General features: G+C 37.2%; 1 protein-coding gene across 1 annotated transcript in view; it reads right to left on the reverse strand.

Moving 5' to 3' along the window:
- The window catches only part of ITGA2 (integrin subunit alpha 2), a 98,953-nt gene that overhangs the window by 45,932 nt on the left and 36,278 nt on the right, over positions 1 to 16,743 (reverse strand). The window contains exons 3-7 of the mRNA XM_044771413.2: positions 13,862 to 13,971; positions 11,257 to 11,348; positions 8,172 to 8,286; positions 7,868 to 7,995; positions 5,339 to 5,487 (exon numbers count right to left, since the gene is read on the reverse strand). Of these exons, the coding sequence (XP_044627348.2) occupies positions 5,339 to 5,487; positions 7,868 to 7,995; positions 8,172 to 8,286; positions 11,257 to 11,348; positions 13,862 to 13,971 (594 nt within the window). The remainder of the gene's footprint in view (positions 1 to 5,338; positions 5,488 to 7,867; positions 7,996 to 8,171; positions 8,287 to 11,256; positions 11,349 to 13,861; positions 13,972 to 16,743) is intronic.

The raw sequence follows: 16,743 nt of genomic DNA on the forward strand, positions 1-16,743 counted from the left end.
GGAAAGGGGCTACAAAACCAAGAGCAGAGGAGATAAGTAGAAGGACAACAACAGAGAGTAGCAGCTCTACATCAGAACAGATTAAACCATGGGACGAGAAACAAAGGAAACTGAAGAAAACCGGAAAACAAGACACAAAATGGGAGTGGTAGGCCCCCACGTCTCAATAATCACTCTAAATGTAAATGGACTGAACTCCCCAATCAAAAGACACAGAGTGGCAGGATGGATCAAAGAACAAGATCCAACAATATGCTGCCTCCAGGAAACACACCTCAGCCCCAAAGACAAACACAGACTCAGAGTGAAGGGATGGAGAACAATACTCCAAGCTAATAATGAACAAAAGAAAGCAGGTGTCGCTATACTAATATCAGACAAGGTAGATTTCAAAGCAAAACAGATAAAGAAAGATAAAGAGGGACAGTATATAATGATAAAAGGGACTCTCCACCAAGAAGACATAACACTTATAAATATATACGCACCCAACACAGGAGCACCAAAATTTGTAAAGCAACTCTTAATAGAACTAAAAGAAGACATCAACAACAATACAATAATAGTAGGGGACCTCAACACACCATTAACACCAATGGACAGAACATCCAGACAGAAAATCAACAAGGAAATAATAGAATTAAATGAAAAATTAGACCAGATGGACTTAATAGATATATATAGAACACTTCATCCAAAAACAGCAGGTTACACATTCTTCTCAAGTGCACATGGAACATTCTCAAGGATTGACCATATTTTGGGAACCAAAGCAAACATCAATAAATACAAGAGAGTTGAAATAATATCAAGCATCTTTTCTGATCATAACGCTATTAAACTAGAAATCAACTACAAGAAAAAAGCAGAGAAAGGTGCAAAAATGTGGAGACTAAACAACACGCTTCTCAACAAACAATGGATCATTGAAGAAATTAAAGAAGAAATCAAATATTATCTGGAGACAAATGAAAATGAGAACACGACATACCAAATCATTTGGGATGCAGCAAAAGCAGTCCTAAGAGGGAAACTCATCGCAATACAGGCTCACCTCACTAAACAAGAAAAAGCTCATGTAAGCAACCTCAAACGACACCTAACGGAACTAGAAAAAGAAGAACAAACAAAGCCCAGAGACAGTAGAAGGAGGGAAATAATAAAAATAAGAGCAGAAATAAATGATATTGAAACAAAAAAGACAATAGAAAGGATCAATGAAACAAAGAGTTGGTTCTTCGAAAGAATTAACAAAATTGACAAACCCCTAGCCAGACTCACCAAGAAAAGAAGAGAGAAAGCGCAAATTAATAAAATCAGGAATGAGAGAGGAGAAATCACAACAGATACCAATGAAATACAAGAGATCATAAGAGAATACTATGAAAAACTATATGCCAACAAATTGAACAACTTGGAAGAAATGGACAAATTCCTAGACTCCTACAATCTCCCCAGACTGAATCAGGAAGAAATGGAGAATCTGAATAGACCAATCACAAGTAAGGAAATAGAAACGGTAATCAAAAACCTCCCCAAAAACAAGAGTCCAGGACCAGACGGCTTCTCTGGAGAATTCTACCAAACATTCAAAGAAGACTTAATACCTATTCTCCTCAAACTGTTCCAGAAAATTGAGAAAGATGGAGAACTCCCTAACACATTCTATGAAGCCAACATCACTCTGATCCCCAAACCTGACAAGGACAACACAAAGAAGGAGAACTACAGGCCGATATCACTGATGAACATAGATGCAAAAATCCTCAACAAAATTTTGGCAAACCGATTACAGCAATACATCAAAAAGATTATACACCAGGATCAAGTGGGATTTATACCAGGGACACAGGGATGGTTCAACATCCGCAAGTCAATCAACGTGATACACTACATCAACAAAATGAAAAACAAAAACCACATGATCATCTCAATAGACGCAGAGAAAGCATTCGACAAGATCCAACACCCATTTATGATAAAAACCCTCAGTAAAATGGGTATAGAAGGAAAGTACCTCAACATAATAAAGGCCATATATGATAGACCCACAGCCAACATCATACTCAATGGACAAAAGCTGAAAGCCATCCCTCTGAGGACAGGAACAAGACAAGGGTGCCCACTTTCACCACTCCTATTCAACATAGTACTGGAGGTGCTGGCCAGAGCAATTCGGCAGGAAAAAAAAATAAAAGGAATCCAAATAGGTAACGAAGAAGTAAAACTCGCGTTGTTTGCAGACGACATGATCTTATACATAGAAAACCCCAAAGAATCCACAGAAAAACTATTAGAAATAATCAACAACTACAGCAAGGTAGCAGGGTATAAAATTAACGTGCATAAATCAGTAGCATTTCTATACACTAACAATAAACTAACAGAAAAAGAACTCAAGAACTCTATCCCATTCACAATCGCAACGAAAAGAATAAAATACCTTGGGATAAACTTAACCAAGGAAGTGAAGGATCTATACAATGAAAACTACAAGACTTTCTTGAAAGAAATAGGCGATGACATAAAGAGATGGAAAAACATTCCTTGCACATGGATTGGAAGAATAAACATAGTTAAAATGTCCATACTACCTAAAGCAATATACAGATTCAATGCTATCCCAATCAGAATCCCAAGAACATTCTTCACAGAAATTGAACAAACAATCCTAAAATTCATATGGGGGAACAAAAGACCACGAATTGCTAAAGCAATCCTGAGCAAGAAAAACAAAGCCGGCAGAATCACAATCCCCGATTTCAAAACATACTACAAAGCTACAGTGATCAAAACAGCATGCTACTGGTACAAAAACAGGTCCACAGATCAATGGAACAGAATTGAAAGCCCAGAGATAAAACCACACATCTATGGACAGCTAATATTCGACAAAGGAGCAGAGGGCCTACAATGGAGAAAAGAAAGTCTCTTCAACAAATGGTGCTGGGAAAACTGGACAGCCACATGCAAAAGATTGAAAATTGACCATTCTTTTTCACCACACACCAAAATAAACTCAAAATGGATCAAAGACCTAAAGATTAGGCCTGAGACAATAAGTCTTTTGGAAGAGAATATAGGCAGTACACTCTTTGACATCAGTTTCAAAAGAATCTTTTCGGACACTGTAACTCCTCAGTTGAGGGAAACAATAGAAAGAATAAACAAATGGGACTTCATCAGACTAAAGAGCTTCTTCAAGGCAAGGGAAAACAGAATTGAAACAAAAAAACAGCTCACTAATTGGGAAAAAATATTTACAAGCCACTTATCCGACAAAGGGTTAATCTCCATAATATACAAAGAACTCACACTGCTTAACAACAAAAAAACAAACAACCCGATCAAAAAATGGGCAGAGGACATGAACAGACATTTCTCAAAAGAAGATATGAATATGGCCAATAGACACATGAAAAGATGTTCATCATCGCTAATCATCAGGGAAATGCAAATCAAAACTACACTAAGATATCACCTTACCCCCGTTAGATTGGCAAAAACATCCAAAACCAAGAGCGACAAATGTTGGAGAAGTTGTGGAGAAAGAGGAACCCTCATACACTGTTGGTGGGAATGCAAACTGGTACAGCCACTATGGAAAACAGTATGGAGATTTCTCAAAAAGTTAAAAATAGAAATACCCTATGACCCAGCCATCCCATTACTGGGTATCTATCCTAAGAACCTGATATCAGATATCTCAAGAGTCCCTTGCACCCCTATGTTCATCGCAGCATTATTTACAATAGCCAAGACGTGGAACCAGCCTACATGCCCAGAAACTGATGATTGGATAAAGAAGATGTGGTATATATACACAATGGAATACTACTCAGCCATAAAAAAAGACGAAATTGGCCCATTCACAACAATGTGGATGGACCTCGAGGGCCTTATGTTAAGCGAAATAAGTCAGTCAGAGAAAGACGAACTCTATATGACTCCACTCATAGGTGGAAATTAGTATACTGAGAAGGAGATCTGATCGGTGGTTACCAGGGAAAAGGGGGGGTGGGGGGAGGGTACGGAGGGGGAAGTGGTGTACCCACAACATGACTAACAAAAATGTACAACTGAAATTTCACAAGCTTGTAATCCATCATAACATTAATAAAAAAAAAAAAAAAAAAAAAGGTGGTGACGTGACTCAAAATGGCAAAATCATGAGGATGGGTAAGGAAAAGAACAAGGCCAGTTTAGGATGTACTGAATTTGATAAGTGAGCCAGCACTCCAAATGAAGATAATCAGCATCAGCTGGATGCCTCTGTGAATTCCGGGAGCGAGTTCAGGGCTGACAACACAGCAATGGGGTAACCCACATAGGGCTGACGCTGATGCCACGAGAGTGGATACAATGCTTAAGAGAAAAGGGTGATAAAAAAAAAAAATGGCTCTGTTTTGTGAAGAAAAAATGGGAAAAGGAGCCAGTGAAGAGGTAAAAATGTTGACAAAAAGTTGGCAGGGATTCTAGAAGTTTGTGATATCATGGCAACTGAGGCAGGAATAGCAGTGTGTGCTCCTCATTATAAAATGCTCAGGAAGCTAAAAAGGATGAGGCTTGAGGCAGGACCCCTGGGTTTCTGGGTGATTAAGAAGGCCACATTTACCGGGTCACAGAGCCATGTGCGTCAAGGAAGTGAAGGAGTATAGACAATTCTTTCAGGAGTTATGGTAGTGGAAGGAAGAATGCACAAGATGAAAAAGGCAGGAAGTAGGGTGAAGGGAAGGTGAACTTATTGTTCTCATTTATTTTTTAACAATAGGAGAGTGTTTAGCATTTTTGTAAAGGTATCTGATGAAAACAGCAGATGAAGGTCAGCAGTGCCGAGAAAACAGAGAAACTGAGCTATATAGTTGTAAAGTTCACACTGCCTCAGATTGTAATAAGGATCATACACTCACTCAATTAAATTCAGACTCCTAGGTCATTAACATTTAAGGTTCTTTGGCCCTTCTTAATTTGCATGAAGTGCTCCATTAGCTCAAGTCCTCTGTGGCCTCGATAAATATTAACAAATAATTGCAGATTGCCCCATTTCCTACTGTTGTAACCTAAGGTCTTTTAATTTCATTTCATTTACTTCATATAAAATCTTAAAAAATAGTGTAATATCTCATAAAATTCCTAGAAATCAAAGATTTTTAAATTTCATTTTCCACTGCCTTCTCAAAGTGTTCAAGTTACAGAATGCTCAAACTTTTCCTCTTATTAGTTCTGATTTAAGTGTGGCTACCAGGTATATTATTTTTCTTTGTCTTTTCTTTCCTTTTTCTTACTTATAAGTGCTTCTATTTTCTCAAAATATTGGCCTATTAGCATCATAACTTACCTCGCATATTGAATTGCTTTGAAGGTATTTGTGAGGTCCCCACCAAATTGGAATGTCTGGGATGTCGCTTCAACCATCTCAGCTTTAGTTTTAAAAGTGTTCAGGTTAAACACAACTCTTGGATTATTGGCATATTGAATTAACCCCACCTTCAAGAAAGCAGAAGTTTATTAAAGGGTTGTCATTAAGTTATAAATCGTTTCTATTTAATGAATATAATAAAAATCAAAAGTGCATTTAGACTTGGACTGATAGCTTAAGGGAACCATTTCCAACTTTGTTCTTAGGAATAGTTATTTTTCTTCCAATGCAGTGACTTCCTTTTTAGAAGTCACCAGTGTACAGGAACAGTACTTGTTGATAAGTAGGATGATGTGCTATTGCGTGCAATTTGGTTTTCAAGAGCAATAATTGTAGATTTTAAAGCATGGTCCTATAATATTTTAATATAACTATTAAAATAAAGTTTGTAACAGGAAGATTGAAATGATATAAATACATTTTCTAATTACTAATGGATATAAACATGTAAACAATTATAAGTAGTCGTAGATGGAAGAGAACATCCATCATTGAGGATAATTAGATAATAACCAAAGAATTAGAGTTGAATACAAGAAAAACCAATGTTCTAATTAATGCAGTCAATTTGGATGTATTTATTTTGCTGGATTTCCTTTAATCACAGACTTCAGCATCCCTGGAGGAAAGTTGCTATATGTGCATGTGGGGCAGGAAGTTACCGGTCTTCAGAGAAAATGTCATCAGAAAGAGTCTTATTTGAGAGAGCTGAGAGACTTGACAACTTCTGAATAAGATGTTTGGGCACATTCCCTAATCCTTTAGATCGAGAAGGTCAGACACTTCTGTCAATGTCCTTGTTCTCAGCACTGAAATCATCCTCTATGCCTAGGAGTTGGGGTTTCCAGAACAGGAAATGGCAATAAGAGGAAAGTGGTGAAAGGGCCTCTGAAATAAAGGTCAGCATGTAAGGAAGGTGGAAAAGGCAAGCCCTGGGTTTCTGAATTCAATAAAGTATTTTGCTAGAAAGGCATTAACTAGGCACCCAGAAGATGGCAAAAAATATGATATTGCTGGACTCCTTTCCTTAGGATAGGATGTAAGACTTGAGAGAAAGAAAAGGACTCTGAGGATTTTGAAGTCTAAGATGAGAGGAAGAGGGTAGTGACTCCCATGACACAGCTCCAGAACTTCTGTGTGAGAAAAGGAAAGGCTGAATCGAAGGTTTAAAGAAATAAGGTATATTAGGTCTGACAGAAAGGTCAAATTTAGATTGCAAGAAAAGAGACTGAGCAAAACCACCTCTGGAGATGCAGAAGATGCATTGGGTTAGGAAGACAAGAAGAGAAAGGCTAAGAATTCCATACGAGAGACTTGAATACAGTAAGTCATGTTATTGGGGGTAATCCATTTAGAGACAGAGAAAATAAGCAGATACATATGAAAACTTCTCTTATGAGGGGCCTTCACAGTGATGCTCTCCAGAAACCAGTGCTATATCTAGTCTTATTTGACAGAATTTTCTGGTAAAAGCTACAGTGAAACCTCCAAAGTTTCAGAGGGTGCTAACATCCTTTTGGTATTGAAAAGCAAAGTCAATGAGGAAAACATGTAACAATATTTTATGATACCTTACAGAAAAGCAGAAAATCAAATTTCAACACAGATATCTGCAAAGCATTTAGGGAAAAATGTTCCAACAATTTTTACGAGATGTTGGACACTGGAACATCAGATGCAACCCAGGAACATACACTGGTAACCCTGTGGACTGGTCCCTGTTGACATGCATTCGGGGTGCTGCTATAACCAGAATGACCTGTAAAATGGCAGATCAAGGAAGAAAGGAAAAAAAGCCCCAAACTTTAAAAATAAATGCTATTCAGTTTTACAGAAGCATGAAGCTTCTGCTCCTGAGTTTTCCTTGCCTACTTCAAAAAGATAGAAAAACAAACTAAAACTCCTTAAAACATAGAGAGTTATACAAAATTATTGAAAAGACTTGTCCTGTGTAAAAAAAGGAAGGTCGGACTAGAATATGATGAAAGGGTCTAAAATAATAAATGGCAGAATGGTGCTGTCTACGGACTTATACATAAAAATCTAAAAATTCAAGGATAATTCTTTTACCAGTAAGAAGTAAACAAAAGGAATTCGTTATCAGTTCAAGTGTGAATAACAAAAAAATACATATTGGATATTAAAATGTATTGGTAAATTCATGAGTTAGAGGAGGGAAAAATAAACAACTCAAGAGGATTAAAATGCTATATGCCACATCCAGTGCCTGTGTCGGAAATAGAAATCTAAGCTCAAATACCAACCTGCATTGGGCAAAGGTATAGACAAAATAACTCACCGTAGTACAAGTTTCAACAAACTTTCAAATCACCATTAAATGCATTTAATATGAGGATCCGACAAATGCAAAAATTAAGACCTCATATCCAACAATATTTTCTCAGAAAGCAAGCTATGGGTTAGTGTAGGTATTATTGACATCCATACCTGTGTTTTTGTGGGGCCTATATCGAGGCCTTGTACAAATTTCTCCAAAAAATTCTTTACTGCCTCCCAGGGATAAATACTGTTTGATTCATCGCACACAACCACAACATCTATGAGGGAAGGGCAGGCTACACAGGAAAAGATGAAAGAAACAGATTTCCACAGGTGAGTCAAACTTCACACCCATATAAAAATGAGATTTACAGTAAAATAGACTTGAGGGGGTGACTGGCACTTGTTGATAAATTTTTCCCCTCCTTTTCTGTGAGGCACTGCTCAGACCTTCTGCACATTCGTCACTTACTCTGAGCTGCAGGTGAAAAGCTGGCCAAGAGCTGAAAATCGGGACTGACGTCAGAACAGACACCAGTTGTGTAATATTGGCTTCCGCACTGCTGTGCCCACAGGGGACCACATGTCTTCAAAGAAATGAGAACAATGACAAAACACATGGAAAAGGTTAGCCCTCTATCTCTCCATTTGTGAAACTCAGAAATCATTTCTGTTCTTTTACCAGATACTAGGAATTGCCAACTCTTGAAACTAAGTCAAAAATGGCTTTGCGTGAAAGTGCATGGGAGCAAAGAGAAGTGAGGGAGAAGGTGGCCGACGTGCTGTGCCCAATGGCAGGCCACTCAGGAGGGGCACTGAGACTGTCTGGGACAGCTTTCAGCGTAGGGAGAAGCCCATTAAGTCACCCACAAAGATAGAGGAAAGGGGTACTTTCCTTTCAGAGAACACCCAGGAGAAAAATGAGTGCACGGTTCATTTTTTGTCTCTCAGGTGCTTCATCTGTAAAATGAGGATAATCATATCTCCTATCTTTTAAGGTAGTTGTGAAGGTAAAATGGGTCTATAGGTATGAAACACTTAGAACAGTGCCAGGTAAATAGCAAGTAGTATATAATTGTCGGCCAGCGTCATTATCGTTGTCATTCTTGAACATAGGTCTCTTCCTGTCCCTTCTATTTATACTATTCAGCAGAAACCATAAACCCACATCGCCAAGGGCCAGGCAGGAAACCAAGAAGAGTGCTTGGGGCCAGGTATAGACAGTAAGGTGCATGAAGAACCCACACCTTATACAGGAGCAGGCCACTATGGCTCCTGCCCATTGATTGGTGTGAAACAGGCCAGGCCCTGTGTTACCAGATCTCACAAATATTCAAGGAGAGTCAGAGAGGGCAAATTTTGTGTGAAAATTCAGCTAAAAAAAAAAAAACCACTCTGTGAGCTAAACAAACACAATAAGGTTCATGAACTGCCAGTTTTTAATTTTGTTATAAAGTATTTCTTTGAGGACTTCAGAATTCCTATTTTCACTCCCTAAGACTTTCAGTCATCAAGGATGGCACTTGTCTCCTTGCCCACAAGAACTCCTGATTCACTCACATGGGAAATATTAGATTAAATAGTATTAAAATCACCAGATGTAAAAGGAAAAAATTGGCAAAGAGAAGTCTAGTCAAGATCTTAAAAAACATCTACCAAGTTTAACACAATATAAAGCTGTGGATCAATTGTTAAAACTGAGCACAAAAGTGTGGACTTGCAAAAAAGCCATTGGAAGAATAAAAGGGTATTTTATTTGACCCAGTTTAATTGTTGGTAGCTCAGAGGAGAAGCAGCTGTAGTCATATTTCACGCTCAACGAACAAGGCATAGTTTTTCCCCCTATAAAACTGGTTCATTTTTAGGGGAAAATTGGTAGTTCACCAAATAACAGACACCAATTATTGATTCCTATATCCCCATCCCCAAGTTGGTTTTTTTAATCACCTTGAAGAATAATAACTCACAGAGTATTCAAAAAAGATTTTTTTGTTTTAAAAGCAGTGGAAAACAGCATTAAGAACTTGAAATTAGAATATGCCAATTGTTAATGCCAGAACTACATTCCTGCTTTAAGCCCAGAACTTAAAAAGTTTCAAAAAAATGTGATGATTGTCAGTCTTTTCCACATAATTCTTAAGAGTATCTTAAGATGTTGACCTTTTAGGTATGTAAAGGAAACTTTCGCTTTTTTCTTTCTTCTTTCTTTTTCTTTTCTCTCCCCTCCTCCCTCCCTCTCTGCTTGCTACATTGATTGCTAAATTAACCTCTCAAATTCTCTTGGAAATTTGTTTCACTTTACCTGAAGTTACTGATTAAAACTTTTGAAGCACATTCTGTAATCTGTATATCTCAATATGTTCCTCTTTCTAAATCTATTCAACCTTAAAAACAAATAAAAAAAGGTGAAAGCAACCCTATAATAAAGACTTTGGAATATCATAAACCATGAAGATTCACTGCAATATTCATTTATGCACTGATGGAGCACCTATTATAAGCAATAGTTGATTTACTTAGTGGTACCAAAGTCTGTCTGAATACTAATATCTATTAGTGAAAGTAGAATGACATTGTTCAAAACTGATTACATTTTTAGAATAATGCAGTTATACACAGGAGCTTTTAAGTTAGCAGGCCAAGAGTACAGATAGCTAATGGAAGGTTCAATTACGCTCTCTAAGACAATGGTAGCAGGGCAATACAACTAGCATACACCTACAAGAGCTGGTGGAAATGTTGAATAAGATTGGGTGTTTATTTGCCTTTAATATTTTTTTGGTGTGTGATGGTTTTCATTTTTCATATAGTCAAATCTTTTCAAAAATTTCCTATCTTATTTTTTAGATAGTCGAATCTTTTCAACAATTTCCTATATTATTTTTTCTGTTAGTTCTAAGCTCAGAAATTCTTCCCCATTTCAGAAAATTTCCACTTTCTTCAAGTTTTTTACATTAACTCTTTAATCCACTTGAAAGTTCACTTGGATATGTAAGTTATTAACTAATTAATTGTCCTCAGATCACTTGTTATATAAGGCATTCTATTTCACTGATCTGTGATGTCTTTCACAGCATTCTAGAAACTAAATGAGAATAAACGCTAACATGAAATAAGAGATTGAGCCACACCTTAAATAACATAAGATTAGCCAATGGCTATAGAAAATGACTAAAAACAAAGACATTTTTTAGCTTTGAAACTTACTTTCTGAATTAGCAATAACTCTGTTGAATGTTCCTACAGCAAGTAAAAATGAGACCTGGAATCTGGCCGTTATCAACAAATACTAAGCACACTTTCCAAGGGCAAAGAATTGGTGTTCCCTTTGCTCCCCTTTCTCAAATCATTCTGTGGCCATGGTTTTGCTGACTATCTTAAGAAGTCCACACACCATCAGATTGTTAGTTCACACTGGATATCCACACAGCATGATTTATCCAAAAGCACGCTCTAATATTTCAACCTCAAGATTAGATTTGATAGGAGGGATGGTGAGAAGATACTGACTTCACACTTGCTTGAGGGGAATGAGGATTTGAAAAGTCAATACTCACAAGAAATCCTCCGGTTCCCACATTCCTTGTGAGCGTCAAGCCAAGGCTCATGTTGGTTTTCATCTCGGTAACATTGGGAATGCTTGTGGAAGCTTTCAAAGGGAAAAAGATTTTAAAAAGTGACTAAATCTTCACCGTTTATTTAAAGTTGTTAAACACACACACACATACTCATGTTTATGTGTAGCGTTGAAGTTAATGTTTTGTGTCCAGGTGCTCGCGTTATGTAATCAGGTATAGGGAAATGAAATGCCTTCAGTGATGGGGCAGCTCACCTAAATGCTTGAGGATGCAGAACGTAAGATATTAGGGGGTGGGGTCTGGAGAGGGCACAAATTATACACATTTAAATTTAAATTTTTTAAAAATCAAAGTCCTGGCCAAACATAGCACATCCGAGGACAGCATTTGGTCACAAGTTCGCATCCCTGCTCTTTCCAAGGTCATGATGGCTCTATCTAACGTTTTATTCTGAATTAGTAAAATTGTCCTTAAAGTGTTATCAAAGAATGCCATATGGTAGAATCTGGCTCAACATAATAGTAGGTAAATTTTAAAAGGAAATCATGAGACTAGCCATGTAAAATAATAAATAAATCTCTCCAACCTCCTCTCTCCCACTGAACTAGGGCATCATCCACTGTATCCATTCTTGAGTTATTGGACATTGGAATTCTCTTCAATAATATCATTATTTACTCTTGTTCTCTAATCTCTGCCAAGCCAATATTGCCACTTTCATTTATCCCTCATTTCCCAGAGTGACCATTTTACAACTTTACCCTTCTTTTCAAGTCTCCAAACTCAACCTGGGTCCCATCAATCTCTGTGGATAACCTGTCTACTCCAGAAAACGACAATCACCCTTGAAGGTAATCTCAGCTTCTCTTATCTCTGGAGTAGACAGGTTATTCACAGGGATTGATCGGACCCAGTAATTTAAGTAATTCTTAAAATTACTTGTTCTCTTTCCTTTGTGTCTTAGAGAAAGGAGCATTCTTTCTAAGACTCATTTTCCCAGGTACCAGTGACATTAATTCCATCCAGTTAACTCTATTTTTGACTGATAGTCACTCCCTTATCACCTCCTTCCACTCTCCCTACAAATAAGATCATCTTTTTTTTATTAGAAAAATCTTCTATTAACCATGTTACTCCATCAAACTATTTTCCCAGTTCTCCTTCACTACCCAACTTCTGGAAATGGAGGTCTCCTTTCCCCCCTCGTGCTTGGTCACTACTCACCAGCTCCTAAATTCTCTGTAATCTATTTTCTCCCCTCAACACTGCTGGATTTACACTTTAGGCAAGAAAGTTACACAATATGATTTCCCGTGTCAGAAACAAAATAATAGAATTTCTATATGTATGTTTTTTATTCTTTTAAGTTTATTTTTATTTATAAAGATAATATGTCAGTACAAGTACATTATTTTTAAAAAATAAAATATATACATTAGAGGTGAGTGTTTAAAAGTTAGAGGTGATGTGATATATTAGGGGTGATATAATAAAGCTTTTGAGGTACATAAAACTTTGGAGCACTCACTTCTAATGCATATATTCTTAGAAATTTTATATATGTATAATATATATTTACATATGTATGTATAATATACATACGGTGAGTGTGGTGAGTGTTCAGAATGTTTAGAAAACACCAATCTAGATCACCCAGAACCTCCTCAAATAAGCAGATGATCTTTACTCAGTCCTCATATCCTTCGACCTCCATAGCATTTGACATCCTGACTCCTTCCACCTCACTGAAAATATGCTTACTGAGCTGCTACTACATGCCGGAAATTATGCTAGAAGTTAGGTTTGCAGGGATGTGTAAGAAACACTCCTGCCATGTTTCTAAGTCTTAATCATGGTTTTTGAATCTCTTTCTTCCCTTGATTTCCATAACATTGTATTTTCCTAATTCATGCCTTAATTCTTCAGAACTCCACGACTCCTCAGTGCTGGTTGTTTTGAATAACGACAATGATCAAATTGAGCAACTTTCTACTCACGTCAGGAAGGCGTGAAAACACGATTCGTTTAGCTTTCCAGTCTTGGACTTTTAATAACTTTTTGCATTAACAGAAAGCATCTGAGATGTGGATAATTAAAACAGCAATACCAAACAATTACAAATAATTAAAAATTGTGAATATTTTTCATTAGAATAAAATAATTGAGACATGAACAGAAACACACAGTATTTCTGAGCACCTCCAGAAGCAGCCCTCGTAGTGACATTTCTATACTTAACGGTTTGTTTTGAGGAGGGAGAAAGGTATGCATAGCTTCAGATTTCTGTAAGTAATCAGCAAAGTAATCCTAAACGTAGGTGGAAACTGGTCCACAGTCTGGGGGTAGATGGTCCAGGAGGCAGTACATTTCCTACGCGTCTTATTAAATCAGGTCTTCAAACTGTGTTGGAAATTTGGATACAATTGGCCCCATATTGATTAAAGAGACGAAGGCAAAATAAAACAAGCTGTCTGTATTTCTTTAAGACAGAACTATGATTGGTTTTGTTGTTGTTTTTCATCCAGGTATATAACAATTGAGATTTTGTCATTTGTAAAAAACCTCATTGCTAATTACCACTTACTTTGCAAATTCAGTTTTTCACACGTAGCAGTGGATAGATCAACAGGACACTTATAGACATCTCCCATTCGGTTCTCAGGAAAGCCGCTCCAAGGTGAACCAACCAGTAACCTAGAAATAGGAAGTTTTTTTTGTTAGACATAAAATGTTAGCTATAGTTTCTTAAAGACAAGACTGACCACAAAACCATGAAGAAAAAACCATTTAATTTCAATTTTTAATAAGCGAGGGGCTGACCCCATGGCTGAGTGCTCAAGTTTATGCACTCTGCTTCAGAAGCTGAGGGTTCACTGGTTCGGCTCCTGGGCACAGACCTACGCACTGCTCATTGAGCCATGCTGTGGCAGCATCCCACACAGAAGAACTAGAATGACCTATAACTACAATATGCAACTATGCACTGGGGTTTTGGGGAGGCAAAAAAAAGAGGAAGATTCACAACAGATGTTGGCTCAGGGCCAATCTTCCTCACCATCCACCCCCCCCCAAAAAAAAGGCGAATATAGTTAGGGAAACCGAATCGAATAGTTACAGATTAAACAATAAATAAATAAATAAATAAGTGAACAGTTCATATGTGTTCAGCTAGAATTTGATCTTTTTCCTTTCCTCTTAGTGGATCAAGAATCCTTGAAGAATGTCTGCAATACAGCTGTCTTGCCACAACACCCTGGGAGGTCTCCCTGAAGCAGTCCTGTCCAACAGAAATGTAATGCAAGCCACAATCTGAGTAATAAAAGGCAAGCCACAAATGTGAGTAATATAATGTGAGCCACAAATAAAAGTACAATTACAGATGTAATTTTAAATTTTCTATTAGCCACATTAATAAAATAAAAAGCAACAGGTGAAATTAACTTAAATGACATTTTATTTAACTCAATATATCCAAATTAGCATGCAATCAATATAAAAATTATTAATGAGCTATCTACATTTTTTTCCATTTAAGTCATTGAAATTCAGTGTGCATTTTATACTTAGAGCACATATCAATAAAGACAAGCAACATTTCAAGTGCTCCGTAGCTGCATGTGGCTAGTGGCTACCATACTGGTTAGGATAGCTCTAAAAAATGAAATAATATTAAAACCAAAAGCAAAAACTAACATTTGTTGAGTGCTTTATGTGCCCTAAGCATTTTCATATGTTAACTTACTTAGGGAATGGATGAGTTATCTAAGCGGCTTTGTATTTACTGTCTATATAAGGGATCCTTAGCAAATATACTAATGGGGCTCTCCTTAAGCGTCACATGTTTATAGCCAGAATATAGGATGTAGAGGTCAGAGAGTGGTGCTCACATCCTCCCTTTGGTTAGTTTCAGCTCCTACAGAGCTTCTCCAGCTGGAGACTGTGTGTTTTCCCGTAGAACTACTCCCCCGACATTTCTGGTCAGAGAAGAACGGATAGAAAGAGTCCATGGAACAGTCTGATCTTTAGAAACTACAGCAAGTTAAGTATTCAGCAACACCCAGTTACTAAGAAAGAATATTTAATTCAATGTTTTTTCCTTGTCAAAGTTGGGAAGGATTAGATTATCTGTCTATGAAACTTAAATTCTTTCATGAGCCTTCTGTATAAGCATTTTATCATTATCGATTAAACAGCATGTGCCCCCTGCTAAGCCCTACAGTGGAAAAAAAAAGACCAAGGCACACTCCAGTCTCCTAAATCTAGTGAAACTGTTTAAAATACAAGTAAAATATTAATAATACAAATCAACAAAAAGATATGAATAAGTTCTCCTTTAGAACAAACATTAAAATAGTCAAAGGAAGTGAAAATGGACATTGAAGGATGAAGGTGGTAGTCAGCATTCTCAGCAGAGGGAACAGCATGAACAATCATGGAAAACGGAAAATATGGCTTATTTTGAAAGACAGTTAATGGTTCTGTAATAAGTTTCTCCTCTTATTCATCTTATACTATTATTCTCAAACTAATATTTTATAGAACATTCTAGAATACTTAAATTCAGTTAACTCTGATTAAGGGTAGATTTGAAAGATTTCTGTCTTCTTATGAGCAGATAATTTAGCATCATCTACCTGTTAAAATATTGCCTATAGATAGTATTACAATAATATCAGGCATATAGGTTAAGGTTTTGAAAAAGATAGAAATCTAAGTGTCGGATATTAGTAAGTCCCACTATTCATTTTACTGGAGGGAGAGAATCAGTGGCAGGATCTGAAATGCATGTTTGATCATATCTGATGCTCTTCACATTCATGACAACTCAGAGGAAATTAGGAAACGTATCAAGCCTCTGGACTGTGAAAACTGTCCTCCAGCTGCTGGATTTTCTCTGTCTGTACAAGTCCTTCATTCCAAAGTGGTACTACATTACCTTGGATTTTGGTGTGCAGGACACATCTTATAGTATAAACAAATATAGAGAGAAATAATCTGCTCTTGCTTACTTTCCAACCCTGTTTCTTTCCACTCAACTTCCTAAAACTCTCTATTTCAGTCATAAATTGAACTCAGCTCTCCCACCACATCAGAGTGTCTCTCGCTTCTAAACCTTCACACACACTATTCCCTGCCTGGCAAAGTTCTACTCATTAGTTAGACTCCCATTAGATCCATTTCCTCCAGGAAGTCCCCCGGCTCTTCCGAATCTGGGCAAGGTGGCTCTCCTGAGGACTTCCATAGCCCCTGACCTTTCCCTAGCCCAGTTTTTGTCATGTTACTCTGCAACCATGTGCCTACTGGCTAAATCTCCCACTACAGAGGAAATGTCCACGAGGGCTACGAGGTGAATGAATGTTGTTGAATGAATGGATGAAATCGAACATGTTGAATGAATGAATGAAAAAAACGAATGGATAATTCTGCAGTATTATTTAAAAGAACTCTCTTGATTGAGGAAAAGTT

Source organism: Equus asinus, chromosome 10, assembly GCF_041296235.1.
Source record: "Equus asinus isolate D_3611 breed Donkey chromosome 10, EquAss-T2T_v2, whole genome shotgun sequence".
NCBI lineage: Eukaryota > Metazoa > Chordata > Mammalia > Perissodactyla > Equidae > Equus > Equus asinus.